We start from the raw sequence: 26,988 nt of genomic DNA on the forward strand, positions 1-26,988 counted from the left end.
ATCAAAAATACTCAGACACTCATTTAATTTACTTTTTTTTTCATTTTAATTGCAGATCGCAAATACATCAAACATGAGTTTAGTATTCCTTATTGTTATACAACTCAATGATTAACAGCAGCATTGGTTCATTATCATAGCATTATTATTCCTTTATGGTTAATGGATGAAAGTATGTGTGTGTGTGTGTGTGTGTGTGTGTCTATCTACTATTTCTATCTATATAGTTTACATTCCGTGTGTTGGGATTATAAAGATTTTTTAAGATGATGGCAAAATGTACAACTTTTGAAATATCAGCTGTTACAAATAATTTACTGTAAATTAATCATTTAGTTTATGTCTCTGAATTGAACTTAATTTAATTCTGTATGCTTGACTTCTTGTGTGTCAGATAATCAGTGAACAGTGTGATTTATTATGTTCTGTCCCACAGGCATCGGAGCGATGACGTGGTCTCCGCTGGCCTGTGGCATCATTTCAGGGAAATACAACGTGGGCATTCCTCCTCATTCTCGAGCTTCACTGAGGGTAACATTTCCCTTGATGCAGGAGACTCATGTGCATTGATATGCTGATGACATAATTATTTATACATCTAGTCCATCCTGACAGCTACACTGTCTTCAATACAGACCCGCTTAAATAGCATCCAACTTGCTCTATCTAATTTCCATTTAGTTTTAAAGACAAATAAAGCTAAATTGTTTTTTGGGGGAAGAGTCTCATTCACCGGGACACACGTGTCCATTTTCACCTCATGCATTGAAATGTCCACAGATACTACTGAAGATCGAAATCTGATTTTTCAAAATAAGCCATTTGAAAGAGAAAAAACTGTTTATGTTGGGTTAAATAAAAGAAAAGAGACAAAAAAAGATTAATAAGGACCAAGTTTTTTAGCTAAAAAGGGTAAAACGGCAAAAGTCTTGTGAGCACAACGGGTTTCATGTGTAAACAGTTGGAAAGACAATCACAGATTCTGAGTTCCTGCATCAGTAACTCTTTAATAAAATGTCATCACACAAACGACACCTCTTTCCCTTTGGTGTGAGGTAGACAGCATCAAAAGTGTCTGTCTTTGGAGCAGCAGAAATACGATTCTTCTCTGTGAACAGCCAGTCTGCAAACTACAAAATGCTGCAGCAGTGAAGACTGATACTAATTTGTTCCAAGCCTTCTGCAACTTGGACCAAAACTTTCCTCTCTACAATAAATCTCCATGACTGTGACAATGACAGGGAAATAGTCCTTGCTCATCTTTTGAAAAGCTCACGACTTAAATGTCCTCATGGCGTCTCTATTCTATGGTTCATTGAGCAGAAGGGTGACTTTGTACACATGTCATTAGTTTCATAGGTATTTTAAAAGACATAAAAAAAATACCAACTGAAATTAAGGTATGCCGAATCTTCTAAGAACTTTGGACCCCACTGTCCATGGATATATATATAGGACAGATATCACAGTACACAGTAGACACTTGCTCCCTACACCTTTTAGTATGCTCCAACGAGCGCATCAGAAATCTCCCATGTGTGACGTCACCGAAGGAGTTAACCAATCCCGTCCCGGTCGTGTCTCCCTTTGACCCTCCACTGGTAGCTGAGCTCTGCGCAGTGATTTACGAGCGGGCTACTTTAAAACACGGCAAAGACATGAGCAAAACACGGCAATTGCCCTGATGTTGGCTGTATCAACGAGCAGAGAAGTCCGTTTACATCCCCTTTGTCTGAGCCTCTGAAGAGCCACTGGACTGGTTTTATTGTTGATAGAAATTTACCAACAAAACTCCCCAACGTTTAGCGATTGTGCAACATCTGCTTATGGAAAGAGGCTTCGCAAAAGAACATTAGACAATATTGTTCATGAACATTCTGAAACGTTCTGCTGCAGCCGCAGAGTCTGACTTCTTCAGGAGCTTCTCCTTCTGGTCAGATTCTGGTTCAAAGTGGTTTGGTTGAAAAACAGTTTCTTGAAGCCATAGCGAAAAATCTAATGTTGTGGAGGTGGAGAATGAGGAGACGGACGAAGGAGTCGAGTTGCTCTTCCTTTATTTTCTCCAACCGTCTGACAGTTCACCTGTCAGATAACCAACCCCCAGTGTCACCGCACTTCCCCTTATAACACCGCCCACTAACAACACCACACCACGTGACCGACACACCCACTCCATTCTGCTTGGGAGAACCTCCCCCTCAGGTGCATACTACACAGCCCCCCCCCCCCCCCGAACAATCAGAATGGTACTACAAGAATTTGTATTTTTTTTTTTTTTTTTTTTTTAGTCCCACTTGGGTGGTCTGCACAGCCGACCATATCGGCTGCGTTGCACCACCACAGGAGGAGGTGCAGGTACCGGCACCGGGGTCACTGCAGGTGCAGGCGCTGTGGCAGCTGACGACTTGGGGGGGCGCCCACATCTTGGGGGTTGTGCCACCTCCACCGGCTGCTCCGGCATGGTGTGGGCCGGCTTCAGGCGGTCCAGTGAAACCCGGACCCGTTTACCCCCCATGTCCACCACAAAGTTCTTCCTCCCTGCCTCCAGGACATGAAAGGGGCCGTCGTATGGCGGCTGAAGTGGGGAACGGTGAGCGTCATGCCTGATAAAGACATATTTGGCTGCCACCAGGTTTTTTGGGACGTATGACCGGGGAAGGCAGTGATGAACTGGGACCGGGTTGAAGGTGTGGACTGCCCCGTTGAACTTTGGTCGTCCCGCTGTGACCCCCCCAGGGTTCCAATGGCTCTGGCAGGAACTCTCCGGGGACCCGTACTGGCTGCCCCAACACCAGCTCTGCAGACGATGACTGGAGATCTTCCTTCGGAGCCGAACGCAGGCCCAACATGACCCACGGCAGTCGGTCAGCCCAGTTGCTGTCTGTGAGTGTGGCTCGGAGCGCGGCCTTCATTGTGCGATGGAAACGCTCACACAGTCCACTGGCCTGTGGGTTGAATGCCGTTGTCCGATGCAGCTGCACTCCCAGGCCTTTAGCCACCTCTGTCCACAGCTCGGAGGGGAACTGGGAGCCTCTGTCCGAAGTGACGTCCAATGGCGTGCCGAACCGTGCCACCCAGGTGGCTATGAAAGCACGAGCCACCTCTGCCGACGTCGTTGAAGCCAGCGGGACCACCTCTGGCCACCTGGTGGTCCTGTCCACCATGGTGAGGAGGTGAGTGAAGCCTTGGGAGGGAGGCTTTACTCACCTCTGGCCACTTGGTGGTCCTGTCCACCATGGTGAGGAGGTGCGTAAAGCCTTGGGAGGGAGGCAGCGGACCCACCAAGTCCAGATGCACATGGTCAAACCTCCGTTCCGGGACCAGGAACGGCTCTAGGGGGGCTTTGGTGTGACGCTGTACCTTGGCCCGCTGACATGCCACACAGGAGCCTGCCCAGCTCCTGACGTCCTTCTTGAGGCCCGGCCAGACAAACTTTGCCCCCACCAGCTTCACCGATGCTCTCACGCCTGGATGCGATAGGGCATGAACAGCATCTAAAACCTGCCGTCTCCAGCCAGCAGGTACCATGGGGCGGGGCTGACCTGTAGACACATCGCAGAGGAGTGTGGCACCATCGTCGTGGAACAGCAAATCCTGCAGCTGTAGACCTGTGGCGGCTGTCCTGAAGGCCTGGATGTCAGAGTCTGCCTGCTGGTCGCTGGCCATGGCAGTGTAGTCCACCCCAAGGTGCCCAGAGTCCACGTGTGCCCGGGAGAGGCAGTCGGCCACAGCATTGCTTTTTCCAGCCACGTGCTGAATATCTGTGGTGAACTCTGAAATGGCAGAAAGGTGGCGCTGCTGCCGCCCAGACCATGGCTCCGAGGTCTTGGACATGGCAAAGGTGAGGGGCTTGTGGTCCACAAAGGCAGTAAACCGCCGACCTTCCAACAGGAACCTAAAATGGCGGACGGCGAGAAAAAGAGCCAAAAGTTCTCTGTCAAATGTGCTGTACTTCCTCTCGTTGTCACGCAGTTGTTTACTGAAAAATGCCAGAGGCTGCCAGGCTCCAGCCACCCATTGTTCACGTGCCGCCCCCACTGCGTAGTCCGAGGCATCGGTGGTGAGCGCTACCGGTGCCGTGGGAGACGGGTGGGCCAGCATGGCGGTGTTGGAGAGCGCAGCCTTGGCCTTTTCGAAAGCAAGGATCCTTTCTGCAGACCAGTTCACGTCCTGCTTGGCCTTTCCGCCCCTCAGTGCTTCATAAAGAGGCCGCATCAGCTGAGCTGCATGTCTGATGAAGCGGTTGTAAAAGTTCACCATGCCCAGGAACTCCTGCAGTGCCCTGATGGTCTTTGGGCGCGGAAAAGCAGTGATTGCTCTCACCTTAGCCGGTAAAGGCACTACTCCCAGTGCTGACACATGGTGGCCCAGAAACTCCAAAACAACACTTAGCTGGGTTCACGATCAGTCCATGCTCCTGCAGTCTTTCAAACAGCTGACGCAGGTGTAGAAGGTGCTCCGCGGGTGAGGCGCTGGCCACCAGGACGTCATCCAGGTAGATGAATAGGAAAGGTAAGCCCCTTAAGACGGAGTCCATCAAGCGCTGGAACGTTTGTGCTGCACCTTTCAGACCAAATGGCATCCGCAGAAACTCAAATAGTCCAAAAGGTGTGATCACTGCAGTTTTGGCTACATCCTGCGGGTGGACTGGCACCTGGTGGTAGCCTCTCACCAGATCCACCTTGGAAAATATTACCTTTCCTGCCAGGTGGACAGAAAAGTCTTGGATGTGTGGAACAGGGTACCGATCATGTGCCGTGACCGTATTAAGGCGTCGAAAATCCCCACAAGGCCTCCAACTCCCATCAGATTTTGGGACCATATGCAATGGTGATGCCCACAGGCTGTCAGAGCGCTGCACGATACCCAGTATCTCCATAGTGGCAAACTCCTCCTTAGCAATCGCCAGCTTTGCCACATCCAGTCGGCGGGGGCGAGCAAACACCGGCGGCCCAGCCGTGGGGATATAATGTTCCACTCCGTGTTTGACTATGGCGGCTGAAAACGTGGGGACTGTCAGTTCAGGAAACTCTGCCAGGAGCCGCTGGTACACATCCCCCGAAGCCAAGATATTAGCAAGGGACACCACCTCTCCTTTCCCCAAAGTACAGGAGAAGGAGGAGAATGAGACGGCGTCCACCAGGCGGCGATTCACCATGTCCACTAAGAGTCCATGCGCACACAAAAAATCTGCTCCCAGGATGGGCACGGATACAGCAGCCATCACAAAATCCCATCCGAACTGACGGCCATTAAAACACACGTTCACCATCCTGGTGCCAAATGTGCGGATGGAAGTCCCGTTCGCAGCATCCAGAGGCGGCCCTTTACCGCCGCTCTCGACGTCGGTGGAGGAGGCGGGGATGATGCTCCGCTGGGCCCCGGTATCCACGAGGAAGCGCCTCCTGGATACAGTGTCTTTAATGAAGAGCAGCGTTCCGATGTCCCCGGCGCTCATGGCTGCTAACGAGTGCCGGGTCTGGCGTTTCCCTGCACAGAGAAGGAGCAGGGCGCCGTGCAGCGCTTGGCTCTGCTCCCGAACCGCTGGTGAAAAAAACACAGCTGGTTGTCATTCCTGCGCCGATCCGTAATAGTCCCGACCGCAAACTGCGCTTCCTCCTCCGGCCGGTGTTCCGGTAGCTCCGGCAGGACTGCATGCACTCCGTACTGCCGTGACGCCAGCAGGAGCTTGTCTGCCTCTTCCGCCAGCCCCCGATAGTCCTTTGTGTGCACGAGTGGAGAACTCGCCAGTGCCGTGCGGACCGGAGCGGGGAGTTGACGCAGAAACAGGTGGATAAACAGGAACTCCGCGTCCCCCGATCCCCGCAGCGCCAACATGTTCTCCATCAGCTCCGTGGGTTTACTGTCTCCCAAGCCGTTGAGAGACAGGAGACGCTCGGCTCGCTCGGCGTCGGGAATCTGGAACAGCCGCAGGAGCAGAGTCTTGAGGGCGGAGTACTTTCCTTGCGCCGGCGGGTCCCGGAGCAGCCCCATCACTCGGCGGGTGGTGGAAGAGTCCAGAGCTGCCACGACGTGGTAATACTTGGTGTCGTCGGCCGTGACTCCCCGGAGGTGGAACTGCGCCTCGATGTGCTGGAACCACGGTTCCGGATGATGTGGCCAAAACTCCGGTCATTTTACCGCTGCGGCATACACCACGGGCGCACCGGCTGCCGCGCCGCCGGGGATTGCACTGCTGCTGGCTTCGGTCGACATGTTCGTTCGTCAGGGTCACCAATGTGGAGGTGGAGAATGAGGAGACGGACGAAGGAGTCGAGTTGCTCTTCCTTTATTTTCTCCAACCGTCTGACAGTTCACCTGTCAGATAACCAACCCCCAGTGTCACCGCACTACCCCTTATAACACCGCCCACTAACAACACCACACCACGTGACCGACACACCCACTCCATTCTGCTTGGGAGAACCTCCCCCTCAGGTGCACACCACAATGTAAACATTGGCATGTGGTGCAAGAGTAAGACACTTCCTTATCTCCACAAGATAGGCATCGACAATTCAAACGGCTGAAAATCAAGGAAAGCTTTTCATCAGGACAATTGAGACAGCTTAGGAAAGGTCTTAGTCCTTTGCCTGGAAGCGAGTGTCCATGTGCAGAATGCCTTACGAATTCTCCTCATGCAGGTGATTGACAGTGCTGTCCAGGGGTACAATGTCATGACTAAAATCAGGAATGTCAAAACTGAATGTTTCCACTGGTCTTTTGGTAGCCTGACTATTTGTTGTCCCACGTCCAAGCTTTGTTCAGACCTGACGCTAATCCCCGTCATGAAAGTGAAGCTGTCCATCTCAATGTGCCGGCAGTCCCGGCCCACTGTGCCTCCACTGTGCCTCCACTGTGCCTCCTCTGTCCCAGATTGTTTGTGGATTCAACTTCACCAGTGCCACAACATTTAGACATTCACTTGCTTTCATTATAATGCATTGGTTTCATATAGCACTTTTCTAGGCACTCAAAGATGCTTTACATTGCATTATTCATTCACTCCATACTGGGTGGAGGTGAACTACGTCTGTAGCCACAGCTGCTCTGGAGAGACTGACGGAGGAGAGGCGGCCATTCTGCACCATCGGCCCCTCGACCACCACCAACCACTCACTATGCATTCAAGGACACTTCAGCATGTGGGCAGGCAGAGATGGGATTGAACCTGCAACCTTCCAATTGGGAGACGACCGCTCTACCAACCGAGCCACACTGCCCCAATCAGCAGTACTCCTTTGACTTTTCCACGGAAAGTTGTAATTTAAACTTTTTTTTTTTATTGGTGCTCCTGCAACGCCGTTGGCACGAGCAGATGAAAAGGAGCCGACTTCACAGTTTAGTGATCTTCTCTTCATATACTCCGCAAAACAAAGAACGTTAAAGTTTGAATTTGAAGGTTTTAGGACACGATTTATTGGTCTGTCCAATTCAAGATGACTGGGCTGAATGCGACCCCTAAACTTAAATGCATTTGACACTTGTTTAAAATCATTAAATCGCAGCATAAGTCAACAGGAAGAACAGACTGAAACAACTCAAATGACCTAAAACCCATAAAAATCTTTAACATGAGCTCCAATTGCTTGAAATTAGTAAAACAGATAAAATAGTTTAAACCACTAAAAAGGGCTGAAAAAAAGCAAGCCAAAAAATGTGAATAAAAACTGTTACAAAGCTAAAGCAAAAAACATTCAAGAAGCTGTCAACAGTTGCACGTTAGTTAAAAACCATAGTTTTTTGTTATACAAGTCAGGCAGAACTGTAGAATTTTACATTCACCTTATATTAATTTTAAAGGTTATACAGATTTAGTGGCACAAACGCCTCTCTTGGTAATCGAGGTTGCAGAATAGTGAGTTCGACTAACCGACCTGGTCAAGTGAACAAGATGAGGCCATGAAGTCACCTGGATTCAATTTAACATGGAAATTCATCTCAGTACTTCATTTTCAGAAACTGTTTCAATGAAGCTGTGAATGTCCAGGGTGAAATATGAGAAGTGTTGCTGTTGGATGTGTTGTGTGTGAATCAGGGCTACCAGTGGCTGAAGGAGAAGATCCTGAGTGAGGAGGGGAGCCGTCAGCAGCTGAAGGTGAAGGAGCTTCAGGTGGTGGCCGAGCGGCTGGGATGTACGCTGCCTCAGCTGGCCATCGGTGAGAACAAACCTCAAACATTTGTCCAGAAGATGTTGAGCCTCATCACAAGTGTGCTGCTGCTGAAGAACATTCCTACGGGTTGTTCCTGTGTCCACAGCATGGTGCTTGAGGAATGACGGGGTGAACACCGTCCTGCTGGGAGCTTCCAGGTCCGATCAGCTGATGGAGAACATCCGAGCCATACAGGTCAGAGAATCTGGACAACTCGGACCCAAAGAGTAGTAAGCCATCAGTACCATTTATCCTCAAACAGGAAGCAGCAGCAGGAAGAATCTCAACCTAACCACACTGAGACCTTCTGTCACGGTTCACACTCAGACTCAGGTGTGGACAGAAACATGGCAAGCAGGGATGCTCTTAGAGAACTTTATTCAACGACGTGGCAATGAACACAAACCAGAAACACAAACAAGCAGAACTCCAAGAGCCAGAACTACAGAATGACGGACTTCACCCAGAAACAACAAACTAAACCATCCCAACAGAACTCCAGAATAAACACAGATACACCATGCAGACTAATGAACCAGCCCAAACAAACTATCAGGACCCAGCGGGAGACTGAGGAGAACACTGCCTGGTACGAAGCGGAGCGGGATGAATGGCGTGGTCGACGCTGAGACCACAGGAGGTGGAGTCTGCTGCAGCCTGGAGGACGGTGGTCAGGGAGTCTTGTTGTGCTGCACCTGTAGGACGCTTGTCAGGGAGTCTTGTTGTGCTGAAGCTGTAGGACGGTTGTCAGGGAGTCTTGTTGTGCTGAAGCTGTAGGACGGTGGTCAGGGAGTTTTGTTGTGCTGAAGCCTGGAGGACGGTGGTCAGGGAGTCTTGTTGTGCTGAAGCCTGGAGGACGGTGGTCAGGGAGTCTTGTTGTGCTGCAGCTGGACGACGGTGGTTAGGGAGTCTTGTTGTGCTGCAGCTAGAGGACGGTGGTCAGGGAGTCTAGTTGTGCTGCAGCTGGAGGACGGTTGTCAGGGAGTCTTGTTGTGCTGAAGTTGGAGGACGGTGGTCAGGGAGTCTTGTTGTGCTGAAGCTGTAGGACGGTTGTCAGGGAGTCTTGTTGTGCTGCAGCCTGGAGGACGGTGGTCAGGGAGTCTTATTGTGCTGCAGCCTGGAGGACGGTTGTCAGGGAGTCTTGTTGTGTTGAAGCCTGGAGGACGGTTGTCAGGGAGTCTTGTTGTGCTGCAGCCTGGAGGACGGTGGTCAGGGAGTCTTGTTGTGTTGAAGCCTGGAGGAAGGTGGTCAGGGAGTCTTGTTGTGCTGCAGCCTGGAGGACGGTGGTCAGGGAGTCTTGTTGTGCTGCAGCCTGCAGGACGGTTGTCATGGAGTCTTGTTGTGCTGCAGGCTGGAGAACGGTGGTCAGGGAGTCTTGTTGTGCTGAAGCTGTAGGACGGTTGTCAGAGAGTCTTGTTGTGCTGAAGTTGTAGGACGGTGGTCAGGGAGTCTTGTTGTGCTGCAGCCTAGAGGACGGTTGTCAGGGAGTCTTGTTGTGCTGCAGCCTGGAGGACGGTTGTCAGTGAGTCTTGTTGTGCTGAAGCCTGGAGGACGGTGGTCAGGGAGTCTTGTTGTGCTGCAGCCTCGAGGACGGTGGTCAGGGAGTCTTGTTGTGCTGCAGCCTCGAGGACGGTGGTCAGGGAGTCTTGTTGTGCTGCAGCCTGGAGGACGGTGGTCAGGGAGTCTTGTTGTGCTGCAGCCTGGAGGACGGTTGTCAGGGACTCTTGTTGTGCTGAAGCTGTAGGACGGTTGTCATGGAGTCTTGTTGTGCTGCAGCCTGGAGGACGGTGGTCAGGGAGTCTTGTTGTGCTAAAGCTGTAGGACGGTTGTCATGGAGTCTTGTTGTGCTGCAGCCTGGAGGACGGTGGTCAGGGAGTCTTGTTGTGCTGAAGCTGTAGGACGGTTGTCATGGAGTCTTGTTGTGCTGCAGCCTGAAGGAAGGTTGTCAGGGAGTCTTGTTGTACTGCAGCCTGAAGGAAGGTTGTCATGGAGTCTTGTTGTGCTGCAGCCTGAAGGAAGGTTGTCATGGAGTCTTGTTGTGCTGAAGCTGTAGGACGGTTGTCAGGGAGTCTTGTTGTGCTGCAGCCTGGTGTACGGTTGTCAGGGAGTCTTGTTGTGCTGCAGCCTGGTGGACGGTTGTCAGGGAGTCTATTTGTGCTGCAGCCTGGAGGACGGTTGTCAGGGAGTCTTGTTGTGCTGAAGCCTGGAGGACGGTGGTCAGGGAGTCTTGTTGTGCTGCAGCTGGAGGACGGTTGTCAGGGAGTCTTGTTGTGCTGAAGCCTGGAGGACGGTGGTCAGGGAGTCTTGTTGTGCTGCAGCTGGAGGACGGTGGTCAGGGAGTCTTGTTGTGCTGCAGCTAGAGGACAGTGGTCAGGGAGTCTAGTTGTGCTGCAGCTGGAGGACGGTTGTCAGAGAGTCTTGTTGTGCTGAAGTTGTAGGACGGTTGTCAGGGAGTCTTGTTGTGCTGCAGCCTAGAGGACGGTTGTCAGGGAGTCTTGTTGTGAAGAAGCTGTAGGACGGTTGTCAGGGAGTCTTGTTGTGCTGCAGCCTTGGGGATGGTTGTCAGGGAGTCTTGTTGTGCTGCAGCTGGAGGACGGTTGTCAGGGAGTCTTGTTGTGCTGCAGCTGGAGGACGGTGGTCAGGGAGTCTTGTGCTGCAGCTGGAGGACGGTGGTCAGGGAGTTTTGTTGTGCTGAAGCCTGGAGGACGGTGGTCAGGGAGTCTTGTTGTGTTGCAGCCTCGAGGACAGTGGTCAGGGAGTCTTGTTGTGCTGCAGCCTGGAGGACGGTGGTCAGGGACTCTTGCTGTGCTGAAGCTGTAGGACGGTTGTCATGGAGTCTTGTTGTGCTGCAGCCTGGAGGACGGTTGTCATGGAGTCTTGTTGTGCTGCAGCCTGGAGGACGGTGGTCAGGGAGTCTTGTTGTGTTGCAGCCTCGAGGACAGTGGTCAGGGAGTCTTGTTGTGCTGCAGCCTGGAGGACGGTGGTCAGGGACTCTTGCTGTGCTGAAGCTGTAGGACGGTTGTCATGGAGTCTTGTTGTGCTGAAGCTGTAGGACGGTTGTCATGGAGTCTTGTTGTGCTGCAGCCTGGAGGACGGTGGTCAGGGAGTCTTGTTGTGCTGAAGCTGTAGGAAGGTTGTCATGGAGTCTTATTGTGCTGCAGCCTGGAGGAAGGTTGTCAGGGAGTCTTGTTGTGCTGCAGCCTGGAGGACGGTGGTCAGGGAGTCTTGTTGTGCTGAAGCTGTAGGACGGTTGTCATGGAGTCTTGTTGTGCTGCAGCCTGAAGGAAGGTTGTCAGGGAGTCTTGTTGTACTGCAGCCTGAAGGAAGGTTGTCATGGAGTCTTGTTGTGCTGAAGCTGTAGGACGGTTGTCAGGGAGTCTTGTTTTGCTGCAGCTGGAGGACGGTTGTCAGGGAGCCTTGTTGTGCTGCAGCTGGAGGACGGTTGTCATGGAGTCTTGTTGTGCTGCAGCTGGAGGACGGTGGTCAGGGAGTTTTGTTGTGCTGAAGCCTGGAGGACGGTGGTCCGGGAGTCTTGTTGTGCTGCAGCCTCGAGGACGGTGGTCAGGGAGTCTTGTTGTGCTGCAGCCTGAAGGAAGGTTGTCAGGGAGTCTTGTTGTACTGCAGCCTGAAGGAAGGTTGTCATGGAGTCTTGTTGTGCTGAAGCTGTAGGACGGTTGTCAGGGAGTCTTGTTTTGCTGCAGCTGGAGGACGGTTGTCAGGGAGCCTTGTTGTGCTGCAGCTGGAGGACGGTTGTCATGGAGTCTTGTTGTGCTGCAGCTGGAGGATGGTGGTCAGGGAGTTTTGTTGTGCTGAAGCTGTAGGACGGTTGTCAGGGAGTCTTGTTGTGAAGAAGCTGTAGGACGGTTGTCAGGGAGTCTTGTTGTGCTGCAGCCTTGGGGATGGTTGTCAGGGAGTCTTGTTGTGCTGCAGCTGGAGGACGGTTGTCAGGGAGTCTTGTTGTGCTGCAGCTGGAGGACGGTGGTCAGGGAGTCTTATTGTGCTGAAGCCTGGAGGACGGTGGACAGGGAGTCTTGTTGTGCTGCAGCCTCGAGGACGGTGGTCAGGGAGTCTTGTTGTGCTGCAGCCTGGAGGACGGTGGTCAGGGATTCTTGTTGTGCTGAAGCTGTAGGACGGTTGTCATGGAGTCTTGTTGTGCTGCAGCTGGAGGACGGTGGTCAGGGAGTTTTGTTGTGCTGAAGCCTGGAGGACGGTGGTCAGGGAGTCTTGTTGTGTTGCAGCCTCGAGGACGGTGGTCAGGGAGTCTTGTTGTGCTGCAGCCTGGAGGACGGTGGTCAGGGACTCTTGCTGTGCTGAAGCTGTAGGACGGTTGTCATGGAGTCTTGTTGTGCTGCAGCCTGGAGGACGGTGGTCAGGGATTCTTGTTGTGCTGAAGCTGTAGGACGGTTGTCATGGAGTCTTGTTGTGCTGCAGCTGGAGGACGGTGGTCAGGGAGTTTTGTTGTGGTGAAGCCTGGAGGACGGTGGTCAGGGAGTCTTGTTGTGTTGCAGCCTCGAGGACGGTGGTCAGGGAGTCTTGTTGTGCTGCAGCCTGGAGGACGGTGGTCAGGGACTCTTGCTGTGCTGAAGCTGTAGGACGGTTGTCATGGAGTTTTGTTGTGCTGCAGCCTGGAGGACGGTGGTCAGGGAGTCTTGTTGTGCTGCAGCCTGGAGGACGGTGGTCAGGGAGTCTTGTTCTGCTGCAGCCTGGAGGACGGTTGTCAGAGAGTCTTGTTGTGCTGAAGTTGTAGGACGGTGGTCAGGGAGTCTTGTTGTGCTGCAGCCTAGAGGACGGTTGTCAGGGAGTCTTGTTGTGCTGCAGCCTGGAGGACGGTTGTCAGTGAGTCTTGTTGTGCTGAAGCCTGGAGGACGGTGGTCAGGGAGTCTTGTTGTGCTGCAGCCTCGAGGACGGTGGTCAGGGAGTCTTGTTGTGCTGCAGCCTCGAGGACGGTGGTCAGGGAGTCTTGTTGTGCTGCAGCCTGGAGGACGGTGGTCAGGGAGTCTTGTTGTGCTGCAGCCTGGAGGACGGTTGTCAGGGACTCTTGTTGTGCTGAAGCTGTAGGACGGTTGTCATGGAGTCTTGTTGTGCTGCAGCCTGGAGGACGGTGGTCAGGGAGTCTTGTTGTGCTAAAGCTGTAGGACGGTTGTCATGGAGTCTTGTTGTGCTGCAGCCTGGAGGACGGTGGTCAGGGAGTCTTGTTGTGCTGAAGCTGTAGGACGGTTGTCATGGAGTCTTGTTGTGCTGCAGCCTGAAGGAAGGTTGTCAGGGAGTCTTGTTGTACTGCAGCCTGAAGGAAGGTTGTCATGGAGTCTTGTTGTGCTGCAGCCTGAAGGAAGGTTGTCATGGAGTCTTGTTGTGCTGAAGCTGTAGGACGGTTGTCAGGGAGTCTTGTTGTGCTGCAGCCTGGTGTACGGTTGTCAGGGAGTCTTGTTGTGCTGCAGCCTGGTGGACGGTTGTCAGGGAGTCTATTTGTGCTGCAGCCTGGAGGACGGTTGTCAGGGAGTCTTGTTGTGCTGAAGCCTGGAGGACGGTTGTCAGGGAGTCTTGTTGTGCTGAAGCCTGGAGGACGGTGGTCAGGGAGTCTTGTTGTGCTGAAGCCTGGAGGACGGTGGTCAGGGAGTCTTGTTGTGCTGCAGCTGGAGGACGGTGGTCAGGGAGTCTTGTTGTGCTGCAGCTAGAGGACAGTGGTCAGGGAGTCTAGTTGTGCTGCAGCTGGAGGACGGTTGTCAGAGAGTCTTGTTGTGCTGAAGTTGTAGGACGGTTGTCAGGGAGTCTTGTTGTGCTGCAGCCTAGAGGACGGTTGTCAGGGAGTCTTGTTGTGAAGAAGCTGTAGGACGGTTGTCAGGGAGTCTTGTTGTGCTGCAGCCTTGGGGATGGTTGTCAGGGAGTCTTGTTGTGCTGCAGCTGGAGGACGGTTGTCAGGGAGTCTTGTTGTGCTGCAGCTGGAGGACGGTGGTCAGGGAGTCTTGTGCTGCAGCTGGAGGACGGTGGTCAGGGAGTTTTGTTGTGCTGAAGCCTGGAGGACGGTGGTCAGGGAGTCTTGTTGTGTTGCAGCCTCGAGGACAGTGGTCAGGGAGTCTTGTTGTGCTGCAGCCTGGAGGACGGTGGTCAGGGACTCTTGCTGTGCTGAAGCTGTAGGACGGTTGTCATGGAGTCTTGTTGTGCTGCAGCCTGGAGGACGGTTGTCATGGAGTCTTGTTGTGCTGCAGCCTGGAGGACGGTGGTCAGGGAGTCTTGTTGTGTTGCAGCCTCGAGGACAGTGGTCAGGGAGTCTTGTTGTGCTGCAGCCTGGAGGACGGTGGTCAGGGAGTCTTGCTGTGCTGAAGCTGTAGGACGGTTGTCATGGAGTCTTGTTGTGCTGAAGCTGTAGGACGGTTGTCATGGAGTCTTGTTGTGCTGCAGCCTGGAGGACGGTGGTCAGGGAGTCTTGTTGTGCTGAAGCTGTAGGAAGGTTGTCATGGAGTCTTATTGTGCTGCAGCCTGGAGGAAGGTTGTCAGGGAGTCTTGTTGTGCTGAAGCTGTAGGACGGTTGTCAGGGAGTCTTGTTTTGCTGCAGCTGGAGGACGGTTGTCAGGGAGCCTTGTTGTGCTGCAGCTGGAGGACGGTTGTCATGGAGTCTTGTTGTGCTGCAGCTGGAGGACGGTGGTCAGGGAGTTTTGTTGTGCTGAAGCCTGGAGGACGGTGGTCCGGGAGTCTTGTTGTGCTGCAGCCTCGAGGACGGTGGTCAGGGAGTCTTGTTGTGCTGCAGCCTGAAGGAAGGTTGTCAGGGAGTCTTGTTGTACTGCAGCCTGAAGGAAGGTTGTCATGGAGTCTTGTTGTGCTGAAGCTGTAGGACGGTTGTCAGGGAGTCTTGTTTTGCTGCAGCTGGAGGACGGTTGTCAGGGAGCCTTGTTGTGCTGCAGCTGGAGGACGGTTGTCATGGAGTCTTGTTGTGCTGCAGCTGGAGGATGGTGGTCAGGGAGTTTTGTTGTGCTGAAGCTGTAGGACGGTTGTCAGGGAGTCTTGTTGTGAAGAAGCTGTAGGACGGTTGTCAGGGAGTCTTGTTGTGCTGCAGCCTTGGGGATGGTTGTCAGGGAGTCTTGTTGTGCTGCAGCTGGAGGACGGTTGTCAGGGAGTCTTGTTGTGCTGCAGCTGGAGGACGGTGGTCAGGGAGTCTTATTGTGCTGAAGCCTGGAGGACGGTGGACAGGGAGTCTTGTTGTGCTGCAGCCTCGAGGACGGTGGTCAGGGAGTCTTGTTGTGCTGCAGCCTGGAGGACGGTGGTCAGGGATTCTTGTTGTGCTGAAGCTGTAGGACGGTTGTCATGGAGTCTTGTTGTGCTGCAGCTGGAGGACGGTGGTCAGGGAGTTTTGTTGTGCTGAAGCCTGGAGGACGGTGGTCAGGGAGTCTTGTTGTGTTGCAGCCTCGAGGACGGTGGTCAGGGAGTCTTGTTGTGCTGCAGCCTGGAGGACGGTGGTCAGGGACTCTTGCTGTGCTGAAGCTGTAGGACGGTTGTCATGGAGTCTTGTTGTGCTGCAGCCTGGAGGACGGTGGTCAGGGATTCTTGTTGTGCTGAAGCTGTAGGACGGTTGTCATGGAGTCTTGTTGTGCTGCAGCTGGAGGACGGTGGTCAGGGAGTTTTGTTGTGCTGAAGCCTCGAGGACGGTGGTCAGGGAGTCTTGTTGTGTTGCAGCCTCGAGGACGGTGGTCAGGGAGTCTTGTTGTGCTGCAGCCTGGAGGACGGTGGTCAGGGACTCTTGCTGTGCTGAAGCTGTAGGACGGTTGTCATGGAGTCTTGTTGTGCTGCAGCCTGGAGGACGGTGGTCAGGGAGTCTTGTTGTGCTGCAGCCTGGAGGACGGTGGTCAGGGAGTCTTGTTCTGCTGCAGCCTGGAGGACGGTGGTCAGGGAGTCTTGTTGTGCTGCAGCCTGGAGGACGGTGGTCAGGGAGTCTTGTTGTGCTGCAGCCTGGAGGACGGTGGTCAGGGAGTCTTGTTCTGCTGCAGCCTGGAGGACGGTGGTCAGGGAGTCTTGTTGTGCTGCAGCTGGAGGACGGTTGTCATGGAGTCTTGTTGTGCTGCAGCTGGAGGACGGTGGTCAGGGAGTTTTGTTGTGCTGAAGCCTGGAGGACGGTGGTCAGGGAGTCTTGTTGTGCTGCAGCCTGGAGGACGGTGGTCAGGGACTCTTGTTGTGCTGAAGCTGTAGGACGGTTGTCATGGAGTCTTGTTGTGCTGAAGCCTGGAGGACGGTGGTCAGGGAGTCTTGTTGTGCTGAAGCCTGGAGGACGGTGGTCAGGGAGTCTTGTTGTGCTGCAGATGGAGGACGGTGGTCAGGGAGTCTTGTTGTGCTGCAGCTAGAGGACAGTGGTCAGGGAGTCTAGTTGTGCTGCAGCTGGAGGACGGTTGTCAGAGAGTCTTGTTGTGCTGAAGTTGTAGGACGGTTGTCAGGGAGTCTTGTTGTGCTGCAGCCTAGAGGACGGTTGTCAGGGAGTCTTGTTGTGAAGAAGCTGTAGGACGGTTGTCAGGGAGTCTTGTTGTGCTGCAGCCTTGGGGATGGTTGTAAGGGAGTCTTGTGCTGAAGCTGTAGGACGGTTGTCAGGGAGTCTTGTTGTGCTGCAGCTGGAGGACGGTGGTCAGGGAGTCTTGTTGTGCTGCAGCTGGAGGACGGTGGTCAGGGAGTTTTGTTGTGCTGAAGCCTGGAGGACGGTGGTCAGGGAGTCTTGTTGTGTTGCAGCCTCGAGGACAGTGGTCAGGGAGTCTTGTTGTGCTGCAGCCTGGAGGACGGTGGTCAGGGACTCTTGCTGTGCTGAAGCTGTAGGATGGTTGTCATGGAGTCTTGTTGTGCTGCAGCCTGGAGGACGGTGGTCAGGGAGTCTTGTTGTGCTGCAGCCTGGAGGACGGTGGTCAGGGAGTCTTGTTGTGCTGCAGCCTGGAGGACGGTGGTCAGGGAGTCTTGTTGTGCTGAAGCTGTAGGACGGTTGTCATGGAGTCTTATTGTGCTGCAGCCTGGAGGAAGGTTGTCAGGGAGTCTTGTTGTGCTGCAGCCTGGAGGACGGTGGTCAGGGAGTCTTGTTGTGCTGAAGCTGTAGGACGGTTGTCATGGAGTCTTGTTGTGCTGCAGCCTGAAGGAAGGTTGTCAGGGAGTCTTGTTGTACTGCAGCCTGAAGGAAGGTTGTCATGGAGTCTTGTTGTGCTGAAGCTGTAGGACGGTTGTCAGGGAGTCTTGTTTTGCTGCAGCTGGAGGACGGTTGTCAGGGAGCCTTGTTGTGCTGCAGCTGGAGGACGGTTGTCAGGGAGTCTTGTTGCGCTGCAGCCTGGAGGACGGTGGTCAGGTAGTCTTGTTGTACGGCAGCCTGAAGGAAGGTTGTCATGGAGTCTTGTTGTGCTGAAGCTGTAGGACGGTTGTCAGGGAGTCTTGTTTTGCTGCAGGTGGAGGACGGTTGTCATGGAGCCTTGTTGTGCTGCAGCTGGAGGACGGTTGTCATGGAGTCTTGTTGTGCTGCAGCTGGAGGACGGTGGTCAGGGAGTTTTGTTGTGCTGCAGCCTCGAGGACGGTGGTCAGGGAGTCTTGTTGTGCTGCAGCCTGAAGGAAGGTTGTCAGGGAGTCTTGTTGTACTGCAGCCTGAAGGAAGGTTGTCATGGAGTCTTGTTGTGCTGAAGCTGTAGGACGGTTGTCAGGGAGTCTTGTTTTGCTGCAGCTGGAGGACGGTTGTCAGGGAGCCTTGTTGTGCTGCAGCTGGAGGACGGTTGTCATGGAGTCTTGTTGTGCTGCAGCTGGAGGATGGTGGTCAGGGAGTTTTGTTGTGCTGAAGCTGTAGGACGGTTGTCAGGGAGTCTTGTTGTGCTGTAGCCTTGGGGATGGTTGTCAGGGAGTCTTGTTGTGCTGCAGCTGGAGGACGGTTGTCAGGGAGTCTTGTTGTGCTGCAGCTGGAGGACGGTGGTCAGGGAGTCTTGTTGTGCTGCAGCTGGAGGACGGTGGTCAGGGAGTCTTATTGTGCTGAAGCCTGGAGGACGGTGGTCAGGGAGTCTTGTTGTGCTGCAGCCTCGAGGACGGTGGTCAGGGAGTCTTGTTGTGCTGCAGCCTGGAGGACAGTGGTCAGGGATTCTTGTTGTGCTGAAGCTGTAGGACGGTTGTCATGGAGTCTTGTTGTGCTGCAGCTGGAGGACGGTGGTCAGGGAGTCTTATTGTGCTGAGGCCTGGAGGACGGTGGTCAGGGAGTCTTGTTGTGTTGCAGCCTCGAGGACGGTGGTCAGGGAGTCTTGTTGTGCTGCAGCCTGGAGGACGGTGGTCAGGGACTCTTGCTGTGCTGAAGCTGTAGGACGGTTGTCATGGAGTCTTGTTGTGCTGCAGCCTGGAGGACGGTGGTCAGGGAGTCTTGTTGTGCTGCAGCCTGGAGGACGGTGGTCAGGGAGTCTTGTTCTGCTGCAGCCTGATGGACGGTGGTCAGGGAGTCTTGTTGTGCTGCAGCCTGGAGGACGGTTGTCAGGGAGCCTTGTTGTGCTGCAGCTGGAGGACGGTTGTCATGGAGTCTTGTTGTGCTGCAGCTGGAGGACGGTGGTCAGGGAGTTTTGTTGTGCTGAAGCCTGGAGGACGGTGGTCAGGGAGTCTTGTTGTGCTGCAGCCTTGAGGACGGTGGTCAGGGAGTCTTGTTGTGCTGAAGCTGTAGGACGGTTGTCATGGAGTATTGTTGTGCTGCAGCCTGGAGGACGGTGGTCAGGGAGTCTTGTTGTGCTGAAGCTGTAGGACGGTTGTCATGGAGTCTTATTGTGCTGCAGCCTGGAGGAAGGTTGTCAGGGAGTCTTGTTGTGCTGCAGCCTGGAGGACGGTGGTCAGGGAGTCTTGTTGTGCTGAAGCTGTAGGACGGTTGTCATGGAGTCTTGTTGTGCTGCAGCCTGAAGGAAGGTTGTCAGGGAGTCTTGTTGTACTGCAGCCTGAAATAAGGTTGTCATGGAGTCTTGTTGTGCTGAAGCTGTAGGACGGTTGTCATGGAGTCTTGTTGTGCTGCAGCCTGTAGGACGGTTGTAATGGAGTCTTGTTGTACTGCAGCCTGAAGGAAGGTTGTCATGGAGTCTTGTTGTGCTGAAGCTGTAGGACGGTTGTCAGGGAGTCTTGTTTTGCTGCAGCTGGAGGACAGTTGTCAGGGAGTCTTGTTGTGCTGCAGCAGGAGGACGGTGGTCAGGGAGTCTTGTTGTGCTGCAGCAGGAGGACGGTGGTCAGGGAGTCTTGTTGTGCTGCAGCCTGGAGGACGGTGGTCAGGGAGTCTTGTTGTGCTGCAGCCTGGAGGACGGTGGTCAGGGAGTCTTGTTGTGCTGCAGCCTGGAGGACGGTGGTCAGGGAGTCTTGTTCTGCTGCAGCCTGGAGGACGGTGGTCAGGGAGTCTTGTTGTGCTGCAGCTGGAGGACGGTTGTCATGGAGTCTTGTTGTGCTGCAGCTGGAGGACGGTGGTCAGGGAGTTTTGTTGTGCTGAAGCCTGGAGGACGGTGGTCAGGGAGTCTTGTTGTGCTGCAGCCTGGAGGACGGTGGTCAGGGACTCTTGTTGTGCTGAAGCTGTAGGACGGTTGTCATGGAGTCTTGTTGTGCTGAAGCCTGGAGGACGGTGGTCAGGGAGTCTTGTTGTGCTGCAGCTGGAGGACGGTTGTCAGGGAGTCTTGTTGTGCTGAAGCCTGGAGGACGGTGGTCAGGGAGTCTTGTTGTGCTGCAGATGGAGGACGGTGGTCAGGGAGTCTTGTTGTGCTGCAGCTAGAGGACAGTGGTCAGGGAGTCTAGTTGTGCTGCAGCTGGAGGACGGTTGTCAGAGAGTCTTGTTGTGCTGAAGTTGTAGGACGGTTGTCAGGGAGTCTTGTTGTGCTGCAGCCTAGAGGACGGTTGTCAGGGAGTCTTGTTGTGAAGAAGCTGTAGGACGGTTGTCAGGGAGTCTTGTTGTGCTGCAGCCTTGGGGATGGTTGTAAGGGAGTCTTGTGCTGAAGCTGTAGGACGGTTGTCAGGGAGTCTTGTTGTGCTGCAGCTGGAGGACGGTGGTCAGGGAGTCTTGTTGTGCTGCAGCTGGAGGACGGTGGTCAGGGAGTTTTGTTGTGCTGAAGCCTGGAGGACGGTGGTCAGGGAGTCTTGTTGTGTTGCAGCCTCGAGGACAGTGGTCAGGGAGTCTTGTTGTGCTGCAGCCTGGAGGACGGTGGTCAGGGACTCTTGCTGTGCTGAAGCTGTAGGATGGTTGTCATGGAGTCTTGTTGTGCTGCAGCCTGGAGGACGGTGGTCAGGGAGTCTTGTTGTGCTGCAGCCTGGAGGACGGTGGTCAGGGAGTCTTGTTGTGCTGCAGCCTGGAGGACGGTGGTCAGGGAGTCTTGTTGTGCTGAAGCTGTAGGACGGTTGTCATGGAGTCTTATTGTGCTGCAGCCTGGAGGAAGGTTGTCAGGGAGTCTTGTTGTGCTGCAGCCTGGAGGACGGTGGTCAGGGAGTCTTGTTGTGCTGAAGCTGTAGGACGGTTGTCATGGAGTCTTGTTGTGCTGCAGCCTGAAGGAAGGTTGTCAGGGAGTCTTGTTGTACTGCAGCCTGAAGGAAGGTTGTCATGGAGTCTTGTTGTGCTGAAGCTGTAGGACGGTTGTCAGGGAGTCTTGTTTTGCTGCAGCTGGAGGACGGTTGTCAGGGAGCCTTGTTGTGCTGCAGCTGGAGGACGGTTGTCAGGGAGTCTTGTTGCGCTGCAGCCTGGAGGACGGTGGTCAGGTAGTCTTGTTGTACGGCAACCTGAAGGAAGGTTGTCATGGAGTCTTGTTGTGCTGAAGCTGTAGGACGGTTGTCAGGGAGTCTTGTTTTGCTGCAGGTGGAGGACGGTTGTCATGGAGCCTTGTTGTGCTGCAGCTGGAGGACGGTTGTCATGGAGTCTTGTTGTGCTGCAGCTGGAGGACGGTGGTCAGGGAGTTTTGTTGTGCTGCAGCCTCGAGGACGGTGGTCAGGGAGTCTTGTTGTGCTGCAGCCTGAAGGAAGGTTGTCAGGGAGTCTTGTTGTACTGCAGCCTGAAGGAAGGTTGTCATGGAGTCTTGTTGTGCTGAAGCTGTAGGACGGTTGTCAGGGAGTCTTGTTTTGCTGCAGCTGGAGGACGGTTGTCAGGGAGCCTTGTTGTGCTGCAGCTGGAGGACGGTTGTCATGGAGTCTTGTTGTGCTGCAGCTGGAGGATGGTGGTCAGGGAGTTTTGTTGTGCTGAAGCTGTAGGACGGTTGTCAGGGAGTCTTGTTGTGCTGTAGCCTTGGGGATGGTTGTCAGGGAGTCTTGTTGTGCTGCAGCTGGAGGACGGTTGTCAGGGAGTCTTGTTGTGCTGCAGCTGGAGGACGGTGGTCAGGGAGTCTTGTTGTGCTGCAGCTGGAGGACGGTGGTCAGGGAGTCTTATTGTGCTGAAGCCTGGAGGACGGTGGTCAGGGAGTCTTGTTGTGCTGCAGCCTCGAGGACGGTGGTCAGGGAGTCTTGTTGTGCTGCAGCCTGGAGGACAGTGGTCAGGGATTCTTGTTGTGCTGAAGCTGTAGGACGGTTGTCATGGAGTCTTGTTGTGCTGCAGCTGGAGGACGGTGGTCAGGGAGTCTTATTGTGCTGAGGCCTGGAGGACGGTGGTCAGGGAGTCTTGTTGTGTTGCAGCCTCGAGGACGGTGGTCAGGGAGTCTTGTTGTGCTGCAGCCTGGAGGACGGTGGTCAGGGACTCTTGCTGTGCTGAAGCTGTAGGACGGTTGTCATGGAGTCTTGTTGTGCTGCAGCCTGGAGGACGGTGGTCAGGGAGTCTTGTTGTGCTGCAGCCTGGAGGACGGTGGTCAGGGAGTCTTGTTCTGCTGCAGCCTGATGGACGGTGGTCAGGGAGTCTTGTTGTGCTGCAGCCTGGAGGACGGTTGTCAGGGAGCCTTGTTGTGCTGCAGCTGGAGGACGGTTGTCATGGAGTCTTGTTGTGCTGCAGCTGGAGGACGGTGGTCAGGGAGTTTTGTTGTGCTGAAGCCTGGAGGACGGTGGTCAGGGAGTCTTGTTGTGCTGCAGCCTTGAGGACGGTGGTCAGGGAGTCTTGTTGTGCTGAAGCTGTAGGACGGTTGTCATGGAGTATTGTTGTGCTGCAGCCTGGAGGACGGTGGTCAGGGAGTCTTGTTGTGCTGAAGCTGTAGGACGGTTGTCATGGAGTCTTATTGTGCTGCAGCCTGGAGGAAGGTTGTCAGGGAGTCTTGTTGTGCTGCAGCCTGGAGGACGGTGGTCAGGGAGTCTTGTTGTGCTGAAGCTGTAGGACGGTTGTCATGGAGTCTTGTTGTGCTGCAGCCTGAAGGAAGGTTGTCAGGGAGTCTTGTTGTACTGCAGCCTGAAATAAGGTTGTCATGGAGTCTTGTTGTGCTGAAGCTGTAGGACGGTTGTCATGGAGTCTTGTTGTGCTGCAGCCTGTAGGACGGTTGTAATGGAGTCTTGTTGTACTGCAGCCTGAAGGAAGGTTGTCATGGAGTCTTGTTGTGCTGAAGCTGTAGGACGGTTGTCAGGGAGTCTTGTTTTGCTGCAGCTGGAGGACAGTTGTCAGGGAGTCTTGTTGTGCTGCAGCAGGAGGACGGTGGTCAGGGAGTCTTGTTGTGCTGCAGCAGGAGGACGGTGGTCAGGGAGTCTTGTTGTGCTGCAGCCTGGAGGACGGTGGTCAGGGAGTCTTGTTGTGCTGCAGCTGGAGGACGGTGGTCAGGGAGTCTTGTTGTGCTGCAGCTGGAGGACGGTTGTCAGGGAGTCTTGTGCTGCAGCTGGAGGAACGGGTCAAGGAGCAGAGTCTCATGCAGGAGCTCGGTGCAGCAGGTGGGTCCAGAGCTGCAGCAGAAGAGAGACAAACTTCTCGCAGGACAATACAGACTGAGGCAAGGCAGAGCAGGGTGCCACTAACAGTAGGTAGTTTTATGGTCCGACGCCGAGTCTTCATCTGATGCCAGCTTTCTAGAGAGCGAGGTGCATTGTAGGGTGAAGCCACACCCTGCTGCAGGTGAGAGCATCAGGTAATCAGCACTGCACTGCTCCACCTCACAGCATCCAGGACACGCCCACTAGGAAAGAGGGAAGGAGGGAGGGGGAAGGGAACACATGCTGCCACTGGCAGAGCCAGAGGTGGAGGTCATGACAACTTCATCTGAATTAATGAGGAGAACCGTGTTTATAGTGTAAATATATACAGTGTATATATAAGAAGAAACACGTTGATATCATCTTAAAGCAAGTGCAGGGATCCTACAATGTTGGTTTTATGGTGTTTGTGGAGTCGATGTAGACAATTGGAAGGTTTGTTGCAGATGATTCTTCTCATTTACAGCAGAAAACTGAAATGAAGTGAATGAAGCGACCAAAGGAGGGAAGGGCTTTGGCCATGAAACCGTAGACTGCAATTTGTGTTGTGAATATTGAGGAGCAACTCAGTCACTGTACTGGACTGTTGTGATGTTTACCGTTTGCCATTTGGTCTCCATCCCTACCCTAAAAGAAACCGGCTAAAATGAATCTCTTGGTGACAGAGTGAGGAGCTCAGCCATTCACAAGAGAATCCAAGTCAAGCTGCTGCTCCTCCACACTGAGACGAGTCTGATTAGGACGCCCCCTGGTGGCCTCCCTTTAGAGGTTTACTGAATACGTCCCACTGGGAGCAGGCCTCGGTCCAGGACGCCAGAGAGGACGGGTCTCCAGGTTCTAACCCCAGAAGAGCTGGAGGAAGATGGAGGTGACAGAGAAGTCTGGACTCCTCTGCTCTATATACTGTCATGGATGGATGGATGGATGGATGGATGGTGGATGGATGGATGGATGGATGCATGGACGGTGGATGGATGCATGGATGGATGGATGCATGGTGGATGGATGCATGGATGGAAGGATGGATGGATGGATAATGAATGGTGGATGGATGGATGGATGGATGGATGGATGGATGGTGGATGGATGCATGGATGGATGGATGGATGGTGGATGGATGGATGGATGGATGCATGGATGGATGCATGGATGGATGGATGGAGGAATAATGAATGGTGGATGGATGCATGGATGGATGGATAATGAATGGTGGATGGATGGATGGATAATGAATGGTGGATGGATGGATGGATGGATGGATGGTGGATGGATGCATGGATGGATGGATGCATGGATGGTGGATGGATGGTGGATGGATGGATGGATGGATGCATGGACGGTGGATGGATGCATGGATGGATGGATGCATGGTGGATGGATGCATGGATGGAAGGATGGATGGATGGATAATGAATGGTGGATGGATGGATGGATGGATGGATGGATGGTGGATGGATGCATGGATGGATGGATGGATGGATGCATGGATGGAAGGATGGATGGATGGATAATGAATGGTGGATGGATGGATGGATGGTGGATGGATGCATGGATGGATGCATGTATGGATGGATGGAGGGATAATTAATGGTGGATGGATGCATGGATGGATGGATAATGAATGGTGGATGGATGGATGGATAATGAATGGTGGATGGATGGATGGATGGATGGATGGATGGATGGTGGATGGATGCATGGATGGATGGATGCATGGATGGTGGATGGATGCATGGATGGATGGATGCATGGTGGATGGATGCATGGATGTATGGATGTATGGATAATGAATGATGGATGGATGGATGGATGGATGGTGGATGGATGCATGGATGGATGGATAATGAATGGTGGATGGATGGATGGATGCATGGATGGATGGATGCATGGATGCATGGATGGTGGATGGATGCATGGATGGATGGATGGATGGTGGATGGATGCATGGATGGAGGGATAATGAATGGTGGATAGATGCATGGATGGATGGATGGAGGGATAATGAATGGTGGATGGATGGATGGATGGATAATGAATGGTGGATGGATGCATGAATGGATGCATGGATGGATGGATGGATGGGTGGATGGATGGATGGATTCATGGTTGGATGCATGGATGGATGGAGGGATAATGAATGGTGGATGGATGCATGGATGGATGGATGGATGGATAATGAATGGTGGATGGATGGAAAATGAATGGTGGATGGATGGATAATGAATGGTGGATGGATGGATGGATAGTGAATGATGGATGGATGGATGATGAATGGTGGATGGATGGATAATAATGGTGGATGGATGGATGATGAATGGTGGATGGATGGATGATGAATGTTGGATGGATGGATGATGATGGTGGATGGATGGATAATGAATGATGGATGGATGGATAATGAATGGTGGATGGATGGATGATGAATGGTGGATGGATGGATGATGAATGGTGGATGGATGGATGATGATGGTGGATGGATGGATAATGAATGATGGATGGATGGATAATGAATGATGGATGGATGGATAATGAATGGTGGATGGATGGATGATGAATGGTGGATGGATGGATGATGAATGGACCAATCCATGGCAGGCTAGATCAAAAAGGCCAGTGGGCTACTTTTGGCCTGCACCTGTAGTTTTCCCAGCCCTGGACTAGATGTATAAATAATGGTGTCATCTGCAGAGATGAACATCTGCACTGAGGGCAGAGTTGTTGAAGTCGTACTAGTAGTGGTAGAAGTGCCTCCAGGGAACAGAAGAACGTCTTAGGGAACCAAACCCTGCGAGCAGAAGGTGTTCTGAGTCTGCTCAGATGTTTTGAACGTCTCCTCTGGTCTCCCTCCACAGGTCCTGCCAAAGTTGTCTCTCTCCGTTGTCTCTGAAGTGGACGGTATCCTTGGCAACAAGCCCCACAGTAAAAAAGACTTCAGGTCCTAGAAGTCCTCCTGAAGGGCCGTTCACCGTGACCTGCTTTTGGAGGAGACGTCTGCCGGGAAGATGGCCTCAACGAGTGAATAAGAGGCTCATTCTTTCACATCTTGTCCCTTGATATGGAGATAGAACATGGAGAACATCTGGACGTCGTGATGCGGAGCAGCTGGAACGTTTCCTCTGACACTCATCGAAATAATCATGAAACCTGCTCCACTTCCTTCCCCTCTTCTGGAAACCTGAGCTTCAGAAAATATCACAGTGTAAACTGTTGTTTCTATTGACACACACACACACACACACACACACACACACACACACACACACACACACACACACACACACACACACACACACACACACGCACACACACATCAAAAACCGGTGGGGACGATCCACTCTTTAAACTGCAGGCTGAATCTCTTTGTTATTTTACTGTTTTCATTCGTTCATCAGCTGCAGTCACAATTAATTTATTTCATGAATTAATTTTTCTTTCAGTTGGTATTTATTATGATACTTATTTAAAATGTTTTAGTTGCGGTTTCTTTAAATCCATGAAAGAAACTCAGTAAAATACTTGAAGGTGGACGATGAGTCAACTTTTCCACAAAGAAATTTTAAAGTAATACAAAAACAAAAAAAACAATTTATTACCGTGAAGAAAATGCAAATGTCTTCGCTTTAGGATTCGGGCTATAAAAGGCTGTTACCACATTTCATTCACTTATCTATACATGTCCCGTTGTCCTTTGTGGGGACAGAGATGAAATATTCTGTCACAACCTGGTTTTACATATTAGGTGCACTAACTGGGAGCATTTTCAGAGAGAAATGTGAACTCTAGGTCCGTGTTTATAACAAAAGTGTCATTGTTGCTTTTTAAAGACTTGTAGCAACCAGAGCAGACTTCAATGTGTCCCACAACTATTTTGTTTTTATGTCTGTAATGAAGTCACTGTTGTTAATTTGGAAGAATTGATGAATTGTGAGCAAAATATGGTCACTTGACTAATAAAGAGTGAACTCAATAATTATGTGGATTATTGTTGTTGGCAGCAGAGTTCTTTAGTCCGTTAGGTGAATGCAGTAAGCGAGTG

At 52.8% G+C, this 26,988-nt stretch overlaps 1 protein-coding gene across 1 annotated transcript in view; it reads left to right on the plus strand.

The window, feature by feature from the left end:
• LOC308130437 (voltage-gated potassium channel subunit beta-2-like) overlaps positions 1 to 25,894 on the plus strand; it is a gene marked incomplete at both ends in the record, with an annotated part of 67,431 nt that extends 41,537 nt beyond the window's left edge. Inside the window, 4 exons of the mRNA XM_080496838.1 lie at positions 437 to 531; positions 8,039 to 8,159; positions 8,260 to 8,348; positions 25,805 to 25,894. Coding sequence (XP_080352964.1) covers positions 437 to 531; positions 8,039 to 8,159; positions 8,260 to 8,348; positions 25,805 to 25,894 — 395 coding nt within the window. The remainder of the gene's footprint in view (positions 1 to 436; positions 532 to 8,038; positions 8,160 to 8,259; positions 8,349 to 25,804) is intronic.
• Positions 25,895 to 26,988: the final 1,094 nt, after the last annotated feature.

Source organism: Blennius ocellaris, assembly GCF_963422515.1.
Source record: "Blennius ocellaris genome assembly, chromosome: 5".
Lineage (NCBI taxonomy): Eukaryota > Metazoa > Chordata > Actinopteri > Blenniiformes > Blenniidae > Blennius > Blennius ocellaris.